Raw genomic sequence first — 16,600 nt, forward strand, 5'->3', positions numbered from 1 at the left:
TTTTTTCCATGTGATATATCTGCTACCGCAGTGTTATAGCCATACCTTTTTCGGTGATAGTCCCCACGGACACCGTCCGGGGGGACTTATAGGTTTGGTCATGTCCGTGCGTGCGTCCGTGCGTGCGTGCGTGCGTGTGTGCGTCCGTCCGTGCGTCCGTCCGTTCACGCAGATATCTCAGAGATGCCCAGGTCAATTTCTTTCAAACTTTGCACAAGGATAGTACCCTACCCCATACAGATGCACGTCGATTTGTTTCACAATGCGATCAAATTTGGTCGTGTTAGAGGACTTTTTAGTTTTCACCTCCATAGACTCCCATGTATAAGGCCGTCTCCATAGACTCCCATGTATAAGGCAGTCCATAGACTCCCATGTATAAGGCAGTCCATAGACTCCCATGTATAAGGCCAAGAAAAATAAAAATTTAGTTTCTCATCGTATTCATATTGGAAAAAGGATGCAGTGACACAGTTTTTAGTCCCCACGGATGAAGTCCAGGGGGCTTATAGATTGGGTCATGTCCGTCCATGAGTCCATCCGTGAGTCCATCCTTTCACGCAGATATCTCAGATATTTTGACAAAATGTCACGTGACCTTGGTGACCTTGGTGACCTCAAATATATATATATGTCCATAACTCGGTAACCACAAGTGCTACACCTTCATATATGGTATGATGGGACAGCTTATGACGCCACATATTGTACCTCATTAATTATGCACATATCTAATTTTGAGCAAGCCAATAGAGCTAGAGGTCTGATTTTTGGTATATAGGGATAACTTAGCAATACTATTTTTTTTCAAAATGTCACGTGACCTCGGTGACCTTTGACCTCAAATATACATATTTGTCCATAACTCAGTATCCACAAGCGCTACACCCTTCATGTATGGTATGGTGGCACAGCTTATGACGCCACATATTGTACCTCATTAATTATGCACATATCTAATTTTCAGCAAGCCAATAGAGCTAGAGGTCTGATTTTTGGTATATAGGGATAACTTAGCAATACAATTTTTTTGACAAAATGTCACGTGACCTCGGTGACCTTTGACCTCAAATATACATATTTGTCCATAACTCAGTAACCACAAGTGCTACTACCTTCATGTATGGTATGATGGGACACTTTATGATGCCACATATTGTACATCATTAATTATGTGCATATCTAATTTTGAGCGAGACAATAGAGCTAGAGGTCTGATTTTTGGTATATAGGGATAACTTAGCACTACAATTTTTTTGACAAAATGTCATGTGACCTCGGTGACCTTTGACCTCAAATATACATATTTGTCCATAACTCAGTAACCACAAGTGCTACACCCTTCATATATGGTATGATGGGACAGCTTATGACGCCACATATTGTACCTCATCAATTATGCGCATATCTAATTTTGAGCGAGCCAATAGAGCTAGAGGTCTGATTTTTGGTATATAGGGATAACTTAGCAATACAATTTTTTTGACAAAATGTCATATGACCTCGGTGACCTTTGACCTCAAATATACATATTTGTCCATAACTCAGTAACCACAAGTGCTACACCCTTCATATATGGTATGATGGGACACCTTATGACGCCACATATTGTACCTCATTAGTTATGTGCATATCTAATTTTGAGCGAGTCAATAGAGCTAGAGGTCTGATTTTTGGTATATAGGAATAACTTAGCAATACAATTATTTTGACAAAATGTCACATGACCTCAATGACCTTTGACCTCAAATATACATATTTGTCCATAACTCAGGAACCACAAGTGGTACACCCTTCATATATGGTATGATGGGAGACCTTATGATGCTTCATACTATACCTCATTAATTATGCATATATCTAATTCTGAGCAAACCCATAGAGCTGGATGTCTGTCATACATATGCACATAGATTTGTTCTGTGATACGATCCAATAAGGCCGCCATGTGGCCATTTTATTATGATTTTTTCATGTCCTGAACTACAGCTCAGACATTCAAAAGTATTTTATCACAGACCTAATGAAGAGGACTCTATCCTCTCTGAGGACCTGTAATCAAAGTACCCATTAACAAGTGGGGACTGTGTCATCAACGATGACTTGTCATTGATGTATTGGTCACTCTGATACAAAATTGACATTTGAGAGTTGCTTCAATTGATGCAATTTAGAAGTTTATATCTAAATTTAATGATTATCACTCAAAATACTGTTCACTTGAAGTGTATAAGGCTATAATAAAAACTACTATAATTTCCCTCAGATATGTAATCAAATTTAGGTAAAAGTACTAATAATTCTAATCTATCACAAGTAATTTTGTTGTTTATAAACAGATTACTTTTACAAAATATCAAGCAAGCCACTATCAACACTGACCTGGGCAGGGCTGTGGTTCCATCCAGAATTGTAACAGCAGAGACTGAGAATTGAAAGAAGTCTGCAGGACTTTATTGATTATTGAAAAGGTATCAGCCTTGAGTCGATCAATTTAATGTTACAAATTCATTGTACTTTTGTACCTGCAGTTTTTCTTTGCCTCATATAGTATATACTCACTTTGGCATCATATCACTGAGCCAATTTTTCATGAAGTGTTTTACAGTCGCTGTCAAAATAGCCAAGAGGCAGGACACTGTGGAATTTCATCATCATCTCATACACTTGTAAAAAACCAAAACCAGTTTTGGAAAGGTTTCATACATGACAATACTGATAGTATTTACAAAAAGCTCTACTTCGGCAAATTATTTATTTATCATCATTCATTGATTCCTGTTTGTGAAGATTTGCTTGTTTCAAATTTCTACATGTGCATTGTAGAAGAAATGATACGATTCTAATGCATCTCTAGGGTGATACACAAAAGGAAATTTGATGGTATACACTTGGGTACACAGAATATAAGTTATGCAAAATAAAACATGTTTACACGAATTACCAGCATTGTTGTTCAGAACGTTCTGTTTATAATGGGTTTGGCGTACTTCTCTATCGTAACTTACTACACAAGCATTTTAAATTACGTCTTCAGTTATATTATGGAGCCGAGAAAGAAACAGTGATAAAATGGAAGTACGGATGGAAACAGTCTTCTTGGAATCATGGAAATGTATCATTTATGCTCAATAACATTACATGTAACAATCCTTAAAATGTCATAAAAATAATTGTTTGAAAACTGTATCGGTATATTTGCCCACTTATGTTAATAACTAAAAATACCAGTGTATAGAAATACACTGGTAGTGTAATTTACTCTCAGAAATGCATGTACAACATGCTGTCAGCAGCGATGGGAGCATGTTGACATCTGTTTTGAATGACATCAGTTACATTGATGAACACAAATCCATATGAATATCGATGTAACTGACACCACAACACAGCTAGAGTGTATCTGATGTACCTGCAGTGTATATATTGCCCAGGCATTTTGCCAGGCCAGTACAATTTACGATATTAGTTTACATTTTGCATGGCAATGTATGTTATGCACATACATGTACTGGGTGTCATTGACTTTCTTTTGATAATGCTGATAGGTGTAACCTCTTCTAATCATCTTATACCATTTTCTTGTTAGGGTTATATTTGACAGATCCATCTGTATGATACATGTAATTGATTCTGTGTGTATTTGGAGAGACTTCACTCATTCTCTGAGAGTAAAACAAACCCTAACTGACTGATAGTTTTAGCTATTGTTATTACACTTGTGTTACGGAAATGCAGTGATACAATTATGTGCACATGATGGCGCTTAATTCTCAAATCCACTATTCGATACCACATTTTGCTATAATGCTGGTGTATTTTACTGCCCAACTCCATTGCTGTAGATCAATAGCATTTCTTTCTTCTGCTAAAAATCAATGCCATATTTCCAGAAAGGAAATTTCAAATTGAATGTTTTAATGCAGTATTTATAAGCCGTACAGTTTCTGTACAAAGTAACCAGAAATGGAATGTTCTAAGCAGAAAGATTTGTGAATCTAAAGTCGATTTTGATAGATTTATGAGCTAAAACATAACAAGAAAATCTTCTAGATAAAAATCATGATGTAAAGTAACTCTCAGATGTTGTTTAACATCGGCATTGTAACTGCTTTGAGGATCAACAGGTGGAAATTCAGTGCCTTTTGTTTTTATAGACTCCAGAGAAAACCTAGTGTGGTCATACAAATTCACCAAATTGTATTAATCCTTAGATGTGTCATTTTCCCCAGTTTATGATTGAATGGACAAAATGTCGTGTTTCTTGAGTTTTCAAGTGATATCATAAAATTTATCAGACAACTTGCCTGACAAAGAGCGAGAATTGAGTTTAATATTATTACGGACAAAAAATATTATAATTTTTGCTGTAACACAGCGAACAGTTATAAATAAAAGTAGAGTAATACTGAATGTATTGATCACAGTGGGCCAGTCTGCCAAGAGTTAATGTATGACATGGTCTGTGTACCAGTTCTGTACCGGTACATGTACACACTGATGTTTACATGTACTTCAACATACCAATACAGACTGTAATAATGCTACATATAAATAACCTGCATACATGCATGTTTGTCTTCATACCAGTATACATGTATGTACCAATAAGTGGCCACTAGATTCTGTCCAGCTGGATATCAGAGATGTGATGTTGTTTTTATTCACCAGAGTGCAGGTTTTACAAAATCTGATGAGTTTCGTTCTTGTGATTTACATCTCTATCAGTAGACATGTACTCACTCATGTGAGCACATTTCAACAGCTCTAGTTAAAGGTATACTGTCACCTGTTCCAATTTTGCCACAGTTACCATGGAAAGAGAAAATCTAACCAATCACAGATTATAAGCGGGTGGCCGCTTTTTAAAAACAGCGCCCTCAAATGGGCATTTTGAATACCAAGGAACGCCCTTTGACCATATATGGGCATATTTAGATTACAGGTGACTGTATACCTTTAAGCTACTTCTTCCAAATAATGATCAAGGTCACAGCTTTTGTAATCAATACATATACATGTAGGGAAAAAGCCCTCCTCGTGACAGTGAAGAGTCGTAAATTTCACACCAAGAGAATCCCTCAGCCAATGATCTCATATGTACTGTGTCATCATTTGTGTTAAACAAGGTGATTGACATGAATCATGCATGTGTTCCAGACTCTGTTTTGTACATTTGTTTAATTACTTACAGCAGATGTTACATACCAGTACTCATTCAACATAAACACCTGTTGATTGTTCAACTGTTACATGTATTTCATATCTGATTGAAGTTGGAATAAATAATTAATTGAATCACTTTGGTCTTGCCTTTCCAACTGGGAAATAATAATTGCCTTTTTTTAGGTTTATTGTTCATGATTCAAATGTAAATACTGCCGGTACTTGTAGATTTGCCAGTATATTTTCTGTTAAACTTGCTTGGAATCCAAATAATGTTATGTATGTATACTCTTGATGTTAAGCATCTCTAGGAATATTATTCTATCAGCACTAATGAACAGACATGCATGTATTTCAACTAACGGTTCTCAGATGAGGATTCATCATAATTTTATTATGAAAGATAACCAATTTTCTTTTGCAGACGGCAAAAGAAGGGAATGATAACATTTCTGTCATCTTTATCTTGCAGGCTGACTGGTGTGTATGGCCAGCCGCTCAGTGCATCAACTTCTACTTTGTACCGACACGATTCCGAGTTCTGTACGTGAACGGTGTCACGCTGGGCTGGGATACATTTCTGTCCTACGTTAAACATATCAAGTGAAGACGCTCTGCAGTACGTGGGTCGTGTGTTATCTGGTACCTTTTTTGAGTTTGATTTTGAACGTAGGATGCTGCCATAAATGTGCATGGTGCTGTATGCTGAGCAGCAGGATCTGTCAATCACAGGGTAGACATACATTTGTAGACAAGTTATCTCCTGCCTGCCGTGTCAGGAAGAGTTAATGGTCATGGTGATCATGATAGATTTTCTCAGAGAAAGGTCAGAGATTTACCTCATATTATGGGATATAATTTTGATCATGGAAAGACAAAGCGCCACCTTGTGAAAACATTGGTGTGAACTCTTAGTGATTTTTCATCATATTTAAGTTGTATAGATCAACACACTGGCTTGCTGCAAAAGTACATGTATGTGGCAATACTCAGTACTAGTATTGAACATGGCATCATAGCTTGTATGTTAATCAGGTGTAGTCACCATGGATTGTACTTTCAGACTTTAATTTAATTTTCAAAACAGTGGAGAGACTGTGGTTAAAAATACCAATGTACCTGACACACATATTTATATGAACTGTGCTGACAAGCCAATCATATTGGGTGTTACAACAAACTATACAATTTGCAAAAGACGAAAATGCAGCTGATACATGTAAGTCAACAAAATCACTCATCAAATTTTAAAATTTACAGCTTTTATTTTAACAATATACTGCTTTCTTATTCACAGTTTGTAGAAATTTCAGATACATTGCTGTCAAATTTCAAAAGAGTTGAATCCAAGAGGCAATAAAATGGTATCAAATTATTCATAATCTCCTTAAAAACCATGTGATAGTCACATGATCATTTGTTCTGGTCACATGGTAACCATGTAATTTTCATGTGCATTGTGGGAGAAATCCATGTACCGTAAAAACATGTAATTTGAACTAGCTACTGGGAAATTTTAGTTGTACATAGGGTGTTAGTAGGGCTATCAACAAATCGAAAATGTCTTATCAAAACTTAAAGAAAACAGCAGTGAATTGGAGTTAATGCAAAGACAGATTTTTTCTATATATATACATTATATACATGTATATTGTTCACTTTGATTTCATAAATTTTTTAAGTAAATATTTGAATATGGAGATAATTTTGAAAATTAGTGGTATAGCAATATTACATATTTTCCTGTACTGTATGAGGTGAGTGCAGTAAATTGAATGAACTGTTGAAAGTTTTCATCTGTAAATTATGTACTTGTATATTCTGTGATAAGGTGATAAAATATGTGAAAACTTGTGACATGGGTCAGCCTTCTAGCTGTTTCAGTCGTGTAGAAAGCTGTTCTACAATGACATGTAAGTTGTCAGTATTTTAGGGGCAATCAAATATAAATACTGAATGCGCACTGATTCCATCCATCAGACATGTGGGAGGGGGGTAGATAATTATACGGTGGTATGAATACTAGGTTTATTTTATTCATGAAGTGAATTTTGCGGTAACAGGTTTCCATGGGAGGAGTGAACACACAAAAAAAGCAATTACATTTTATATGCCTTTTGTGCAATCATTGATACTTTCTGCCAAATTGCCAGCGATAGACAAACAGCCATGTATGAAGTACAGGTATCATATGAAGACACATCAGAAATTTTGAAATGTTTCCCAGCCATGGCAACAACATCACTTTTACAATATGGTTCCTTTTTTTGTGAACGAAATGTCAAAATCCCCGTCCCGAAACTACTGTGCAAATATGAGCTATGACAATTTATAATCTTGCGAGTCATTAGAGTGATCAAATTGAAATTTTTTCTTGTTTCCTTATAAAACCCTTCAGCAATACTAGCTACATGTTACACCGTCCCCAAGTAACTACATTGCATTGAATTATAACAGCTGTCCCTCCCAACGATCCAATCATATCTTTACCCACTGAGTCATCAGTGATTTCAGCCATGCGTTGTAAGTCAGCTACCGAACCTACCTATCATACAGAAGCTGTCTTCATCAGAACACGTTTCTGGACTCACTGCCAGTAGATTACCAATGAACATTTAATTGTTAGATGTTTATGTCTGCTAACTTTGCTGCATTATCTCTCTCTCTCTCTCTCTCTCTCTCTCTCTCTCTCTCTTCTCTCTCTCTCTCTCTCTCTCTCTCTCTCTATATAATATATATATATATATATATATATATATATATATATATATATATATATATATATAGGTGTATGTATATATATATATATATATATATATATATTATATATATATATATTATAGAATTTCAAGGGGGAATGCTTGATACTAAGGCAGAGCATTATAAACTATAACAAATAACTTCAAATACAAAGTAAATGTATTTCTATTTACGTTTCGTGTATTATGTAACAGTGAATATATATATATATATATATATATATATATATATATATATATATATATATATATATATATGTTGCTACAAAAGAAAGAGGATACCTTTATTTGTCTGCAAGTATTGAAATAACAATTTATACAATGGTTGTAATATGGAGAGAAATATCACACATAAAGTTTATATCCTGTACAGACAAGTCAGCAGTGAAAAGAATTGTATTTACAATCACAGAGTAGCTTCTGGGTTTATTTTCTGTTTGTGTAATACTTGCTAGAAATTTCAGCTACCTCAGTACAAGTGTGTTTACGCTGAGTCTGTGGAAATCTTTCTGTGTACCTTACAACAGCGATGATTGGTGTTTGCAAGGCTTTCTAGTCTCATCCATCAATAGTACTACAAAAGTGAAAGGACTTTTACAGTGTACTTTTTGGCCATTTGCGTGACCCATTTATGACCTCACACCCTGGTATTGTTGTATAAAAATCATTTTAGTCATGGCCCCTCCACCAGGACAATGTTTTAGTCCTCTGGTTTGGTGTAAAGGTAATTTCATCCAACTGTGTTTACTTGATTCTGTACTGAAATATCACTCCCCAACTCATTTTCAATCAAAAATTTGCCTTTTTGTCAAGCACAAAAATGTTGCATTTTGAGTACGGTATTCCATGCCATAAAAATACCAGGATGTGAAAGAAAGGCCATTGAAATGGTCTATTCATGAAAGTAAATACTCCATAGATGTGTGCAATTCCCAAAGGTGTACTTTAGATTGTCACTGACTGTTGATATCTGTCACTTTCATCAGGTTTGCCATTGTAACATTGGCGTGCCTTGGCATTGACCTTGGCCAATTGTCAAGCATCAGTTCCATCTTCCAGATCTTCAAACTCTTTAAGACTGTAAGCTTTGAATCAGCCCTTTCCTGCACTCATGTCTGACGTTGTAATGCAAATTATCGGCAGTGTAGTAAACTACAATGACAGATGAGAAATAGATGTATATGTACTAAGTTGCAATGAACAACATCAGTATCTTGTAGACATATCAAGAAACTTTATGTAGCAAAATTACTGATACCAGTCTTCAAGGGTGTATTATGTTTGTATCATATTCTCTTCTGTTGTGCTCACTGAAGAAGTTTGTCTTGTTGAGTTTATGATGTAATTTGAATTTGAATTTTTTTCACAGTGAACGACGCAACCCAGAAAATAAAAGAATGATTTTTATTTTTGTCCAGTGAATTATAGTTACCATAGTGAGTATTTTGCTCAAATTCCATCCAATAGAGAGACTTACATTTTCATGTGAGATGACGAGTACCGCATTGTACTGCTTTCGACATTGCTTTGAGGTTTTCCGCAACATTTGCAAATTGTCCATACAAGCCCTCGTACTCATCTTTTGATCATGTTCGCATGAGACTAGCTTACTTTACATTGTAATCTTAATTGCAATGTGGTACAGTCTCCTATGCTCTGTGGAAAAATGGCGTCATACAATTTTCCCAAAAAATTGTTGAAAAAATACTTTGATAGTCATACTGATATTTTTGAAGCAGATACATGCTGGAAATGTGAAGAAAATTCATATTATACTTATTGTAGAGCACTTTGATAAGAAGTTGTATTTGACATACAGAACAAAAATAGTGAAAAATAATCATCAAAAGTTACTATTATAGGCCCTTTAAATACAACGCCATCTTGAGGGAGAGACATGTCCGATGTTATCAAGATTTGACCTTTCATCGAAGTGAATGTACTCTAAGGTCATTGTCAATGTCATCAACTCTGGCAATTTGTCAGACTTGTTCAATGACAGCTTCCAGTGTAATGTTTACCCATAGCTTGTAAAACTGAGAATGGTTCTATTCACATGTCAGGTTATTTAGATTTAGTGTCGTGTCCCAGTGATTACAAGGTTCAATGGCTGTAGTGTTCAGCTGTGATTTGTGTTTGTACAAGCTATAAAGCCATATATATACTTTATTGGAGAGCTTTTATGTATTCTTGTTATTGCTGTCACTTGATTACTATTAATTTTAAAGGTTGGGTTTTATTGACTTACTTTACATCTCGAACAAGACTCTTTTAAACTGAGCTATTCTCATCACGTTCTATTCCCTGACAAATCTACAGAACAGTCTTTTCACTTGTTTCTTATATCTGCTTTCCGAGAAAGTTGAAAGCCATATGGTGCAGTCACTGTAGGAGATAAGTACCAATTAGTTTTGATGTTTGACTTTAATTTTACACTTCTTGGAAGGATGGTTGTATTTCAATCATTGTGATTTCAGATGTGCTCTGTCGGTATCTTAAAATCAATGTAACATTTTCCCTCCTACAGTACGTGTTTGCACATACTCACATTGCCGTTTATTTTTTCAGCGTCTGTCACTAGATGGCGCTATTGAGAAAGTACATCCAGCCTTTTAACTGGATCATCTCTTGCTTGCTTGTCAGTCCCGTGTATTACATTCAATGACGTACATATGTATCTGTTGTTTGTATTGGAGCGATATCATACATTGTAAATCAGTGTTTTTGCTCATTTTCGGCAACCATGGTAACATTGCATCTGTTCTCATTTATGTTTGCCTGCTTACTGTTTGATATACCAAGCGTAGCCATTGTGACATGATTTTGCTCCCTAGTAACGGTACTCTAGTAGTTTACCGTTACCCTAGTAACGGTAACTAAGTAACCGATGCCCCTAAAAGAAATATACATTCATATGCAGTGCTCAGACAGGTGCAACAAGATTTGTGCTGGAAATAACTTCTCTCAAATAGAACGATATTTTACCAGAGTAAATGTTGAAAATATTAACTGATGTGCACATGACTCTACTATTATAGATCCAGTAAATGGGTCCATCCACATTATGGAAAACAATGCAGGATTATTGTTTACATCACTGCACCATGACAACAGAGCGGAACCAGAACTCTTCACCTGATGATCACATTGATTATCAGGCATTCGGTCTCGTAGATGTATCAGTCTTTTTTTTGAGGAAAGTGAGTTCCTTTAGGAATTGCAAAAAAAAAAAAAAAAATTGGAGAAATTAAAAAAACTTTGCGATGTAAGTGTCTTCTGTGAGATAAGCATTGTTGTAAATGGTCAATATTGTAAACATGAATTTAAAAAAGGAGACCAATACATTGTATAAAAATCACAAATTTCAAAAGATTTTCTGATCGCTGTACTGAATAAAAAACTTACCATGTTTTACTGTAAAATATACGATAACTGTAGATGTATATTTGTCATAAAAATTCATGAACTGTACAATAAAAGTGTCTATTCTAGCTGATATTCCAGCTAGTCAATAATGTGTCTTCTCTGAGTCGTCCTTGTTGAGTCCTTACTTTTCTTTGCCCTTTGTTTCAGTCACAAAATGTTGTGTGCGTCCATTGTGTATCCGTTTTACGTAACTGAAAGGTGAAAAGTGGAAGTCTTGGAAGTAGTGAGGAACGTTAATTGGAAGATATATGCAACCGTGTTGCTTTTTAGAAAAATAATGGGGAAATGTTTGGGAAAGTACGCGTACTATGCAAAATTTGACAAAAGCTAGTCAAATTTTAGAATGTAGGGAAAATTTAGGGGGGGGGGCGGAGATATTCCCAATATATTCATTCGGGAATGCGCCGCCCAAGTTGATAAATATCTACCCAAAAAGTGTGATTCACTCTAGGGATTTTCTTTTGACAAACCGACGGATTTTGAAAGTTATTCTACCGCATTTGAAGGTTTTACTTATATGTTGCCATATTTCCGTTTGTTACTTACCCATATTTAGTTTTTTTTGGACGAAAATTGACCCGTCTTTAGGGATTTTTTCGTAAAGCAGTGACCCATTCGGGTGGCACACCTGTCTATATGGGAGTTAAAATTCCTCACCCTTGCCGGCTTCCTAACCACCCCTCCCGAGATCTAGAAATGGTCCATTCCTTCATGAAGACTGGGCGCATCGCGTCAACTGATATTAGTTTGGTCAGCGTGATTGTTCATATGGATTACAATTCAGAAGAAGTACATGCTGCATATTGATATTATGGTTGCTATGGTAAGTTAGGTTTTGTAGCACACCTTCCAAGGTTTTGTAGCGCGTCCTCCACGTCCACAGAATAATACAACGTGATTATGTCTATATCCTTCCTCGTACTTTGATCATAGACCCTCGAGGGTCTATGCTTTGATGTGTTTGTACTCACAGGCGCTCGGTACATATGTGAACCATGTGGAACTTATATCTTGTTTGTATTGTTACAGTTACTATTTGTCATTTTTATTTATTCATTTTCCTTTTTTTGTCAGTATTGTTTGTCAATTTGTTTACCTTTTTGTATTCAGCCTGAGGCTGCTATGACTTTGCACAGTAATCACAGCATGGCAAATGAAACACTGCTTACACACAGACCAGAACCACTTGTTGTTAATGTTGTTATTTGTTATTGCTGGTGTTTTAATCACATTGATAACCTTGCAAATCACGTGACATGTAACGAAACACCAGCATAATCTGGCACCCGCCCATTGGTGTATTATCGGAGCGGTATCGAGTACAGGACTGAATGTTACCCTGCTTCTATCTATATTTAATATAGGAAGGGGGGAATGCAAGCTCCTGGACCTTAATACCTACCCGACACTGACTCATTGAAAGGTGTACAGATGTGGCACGCGCAGCCCGGATATTTAACTTTCCGAAGGAAAATCCCTAAAATGTCGGTTCTTCACCAGGGAAACCTACGTTTAGGAAAACCTTCACTTGTATGATAATAAATATTCCCCAAATTTCTCGAGAACATCCCTCAAAATAGGTCATTGTTTGGAATATACGTGGGTAAATGTTTTCGATTTGGGCGACACACCCCCGTATGAAGATACTGGGAGTGGATTCGCCTGGGGTCAGTATAGATGCCCAATATTATTGACGCTATAATGACGACATTATAGTGGTCTGGATGTACCTGTATGTACAATCAACATTATCAACGAATTTCGCTTCTTCAATTGACAAATAACAAGTTTACATAAACAAGAACAAAGCCCGAGAAGATTTTCACGTTCCCTGTGGATGAACCGCCAATGTGGTTGCAATATAAGTTTTCTATTAAATCACAAGACCGTGTACATACAGTCACAGTGGAGCCCAGCTCCTTATCCTATGGTTGCGCTCATGTCCATAGAGCAAGCCAATCAGTCGATGTTGAGAATTTGTAACCGTACAGGTAGATGTTTTTGGGAGGGGGAAAGTAGTGGACTATTGTGAAGCAACTGATGAAAAATTGCTTCCATCGAGGTATTCGCATATTAACTTCCAACTTCGTCATGTGTCATAGTATTGACCTCTCTTTGACCTTTGCACGTGAAAACCGATATAATGTGGGTTTTACCATTGGTTTTGTCTCCTCCAAAATTTTGACCATCATTTTACACTAAATTTTCTATAAAAGAAGAGTTTCGATGCCAGTATTCGCCAAATGTGTGGACTTTTGAACTCCAGTAAAAAAATATCGTAAAGTTTATGCCTCATGCTTAGAGTGTATCAGTTACCAATTCAGAGCCAATTATCATACAAACACAAACACAGCACAAAGACATTCATTCTTTAGGCTTCAAACCCTGATGTGCAGCGTCCTCGGAAGGTTACATCTGATTGGTCGATTGCCATTATTTACAGCAATTTAGGGAGTCTATTTGTATTATTCAATTATAACGGTAAGAATCAGCCACCCTATTGGATAACAACTTCCGAGATGCTGCACATAGTACAAATACTGTAAATATCATCAACAAACATCATCGACAAAACAGTCACTTCACAAATAAACTCACAGTGAGCGTTATATTCCTTTATTGAGTTACAGAAAAAACTCACAGAAATTGAGTGATGCCCTCTACAGTATAACGAATTCTGGACATCATTGAACTGCATTGGTTAAAAGCAACCACTCACAATGTAAAAGGAGCAGGACTGTCATTTCCGTGAATACAACATTCCAAAACACAGCTAGCACTTTGTGTGTTATTTGAAATGATAAGAAGTCAAACACTGTAACTCACTGTAATAATTTACATCAATAATTTACTGAAAAAGTCTTTCTTTTTGGCATTTTTCTTTTATATTTTTTTTCTTAATTTTTTTAAATTATTTTTTTACAAAATTTTGCGTCCTTCATGTCTGATCAGCAGGTTTGGTAATTTTGATGTTCAGACACTAGGAGGGAATTGTTCGCCGGCGAAAAATTTGCCGTACACCCTTCCAAGGAAGCCAAACCCAATACCACTCATCAGACTGGTCAGGACAGATGTGGTGCCGAACAAACTTTCGACAAGTAGAGCACCCATCACTGAGAAAAAGATCCCCCCAATATAACGCCCTATGGCAATCCCAAGTGCTGCGATTTCTTCCTCAGCTTTAAGGTCTCTGTCCCTGAGCTGTTTCAGCTCCAAAAAGCTATGGAAGAGAAAGAACAGTTGACTGGCCGCGACGAGCCCGACCAGCGAAATGAGTGAGACGGATGCGGAATTGGTAAAGAAGATGGCACAGTTGCCACCTGTCGCAAAAAGTGCTAGTTCTCTGAGTAATGGGTAACTTCCTCCATATTTAGCAGCTTGTAATAGAAAACCTTCGACCACCATCTTGAACAGCAGCATAGGGTGTACTTCGTCCAATAGGCTGCTTAAGAAGCGCCTCATTCTGTAGTCCAGAATCTGGTATGACACGCTGCTGCCTGTGCAGCACCGGGATGCAAAGTGCTCGCAATTGTTCCACCTTGCAGAATAGTCCGTGTTTCCGAGACTGAGTTCGGCTCGAGCCAAAACTACTGTTACAGTGTCCGATGCGTCATATTCCACACGGTATACATTCCGTGTGTCAAGGGCTGCCTTCAAGTCAACGTCCTCAACGCAGACGATGCCCAGCAACCTCTTGGCAAAATACGAGTATCCATTTCCATCAAAGTTGATCACTCTCACATGTCCATCCTCGGTGACATCGTCCATGGCAATGGCGTAATGTTGGTAAAGGTTGAACGGGCCGCTCACACAAAAAACGTCGCCTCGCCTGATTGAAGTCACATCGTGGATTCCTTTCAGGTGAGGTCTTCTTTTCAGCTTTACCTCCACCTGAGAAGAATTGCAGAAAAAAGGAAGATGTTAATACAGTTGCAAAATATCTAGCAAGCATTAGGGTAGTATGCTAACACTTGATGTAAAAAATTCCTTGTATATGTTTTTTTCAGTGATAGCTTGTAAGGTGCACACCTATTGTGGTAACATGTTTTCTATATACATGTATAACTATATTTTACATCATGTTATCTTAATACTCAAGCTTTCCCAGTGTTGATTTTCGGGCCAAGTGTGAACGAAGCCTACATACTGGGCCATTGGTCTCGGTCATATGATATGTCTGTGTACTATATCTATCAACTCTCGATTTTGCGAGCCAAAATTACTATAATTTGATATTTTGATATGTTCATGGTATGCAGTACAAGTTACTGCCTGTAATTTTAAGTTACTTAATCGAATTCTTTTATTATGATGAAGGTTTGAAGGACACGGCACATCTGGTTTTAGCTCGTTTATGCTTCCTATTTAATGAATCATAATAAAACCACGTCTGAAAAAAAATTGAATGCACTGAATTTGATCGGAACACTGATGTGCATCCAGTAAGAGTCAGTTTCAATTATGCTAGAGGTTTGATTGGCACAGCATATACTGGTTAGTCACCCGTGTGCATAGACATGGCTGTGCTGGTATTGTTTAGGTTGTTTGGACAATCGTAATATCGCATAGTTCATATCAAAAAGAACGATAATGTAGAATTTACTTATAGTCAACTTTCCGAATATCTGTGACACTCTGACTGTCAACAGCATATTCAAAAATGTAATAGATTAAACCAAGTAATGTTTTTTTAGTATTTTCAATTTCTCCACTCTAAATCAGCGTCTCGTAAACAAACAAAAACAAACAAACAAACATGAGAAAGTATTGAAGAATGAGTCTCTATGGGTTAAGTCGCCATGTCGTGCAATGATTTCTGATTAGGAGTCAACTAAGTCAAACAAGTAGGTTAGCAAATAATCACATAATAATAACAACAAAATGTCCAAATTACGACATAATTATGATCACTGGCATACATAACGAGTAATGTGATTACGGTGACGATCAATAACCAAATGACTGAATGACGAGAAAATAACAGCAAAATAACCAAATGTGGGCAAAATGACCAAATAAAGACAGCAACGACCGAATAGCCGATGGGTGGTATAATAATGATAACGTAAGTTCAAATTGCAAAATAAAAAGCAAATATAGACACTAAAAGGAAGCGGGATAAAATTCCTGCCTGTCGAACGCCATTCCCAACATTAAATAACACACATGAATTGAAGTAGAGGATGCAGTTTTTTGACAAACAAACAAATCTGAACGAGGACGAACAATATAATCAACTTCTCTGGGAG

General features: G+C 36.6%; 1 protein-coding gene across 1 annotated transcript in view; it reads left to right on the forward strand.

The window, feature by feature from the left end:
• Nucleotides 1-9,347, forward strand: part of LOC139138399 (mpv17-like protein 2) — a 44,165-nt gene extending 34,818 nt beyond the window's left edge. Inside the window, exons 4-5 of the mRNA XM_070706766.1 lie at nucleotides 5,639-7,816; nucleotides 8,043-9,347. Of these exons, the coding sequence (XP_070562867.1) occupies nucleotides 5,639-5,773 (135 nt within the window). The 3' untranslated portion in view covers nucleotides 5,774-7,816; nucleotides 8,043-9,347. The remainder of the gene's footprint in view (nucleotides 1-5,638; nucleotides 7,817-8,042) is intronic.
• The last annotated feature ends 7,253 nt before the right edge of the window (nucleotides 9,348-16,600 follow it).

The sequence above is a fragment of the Ptychodera flava genome, chromosome 8 (genome assembly GCF_041260155.1).
Source record: "Ptychodera flava strain L36383 chromosome 8, AS_Pfla_20210202, whole genome shotgun sequence".
Classification (NCBI taxonomy): Eukaryota; Metazoa; Hemichordata; class Enteropneusta; family Ptychoderidae; genus Ptychodera; species Ptychodera flava.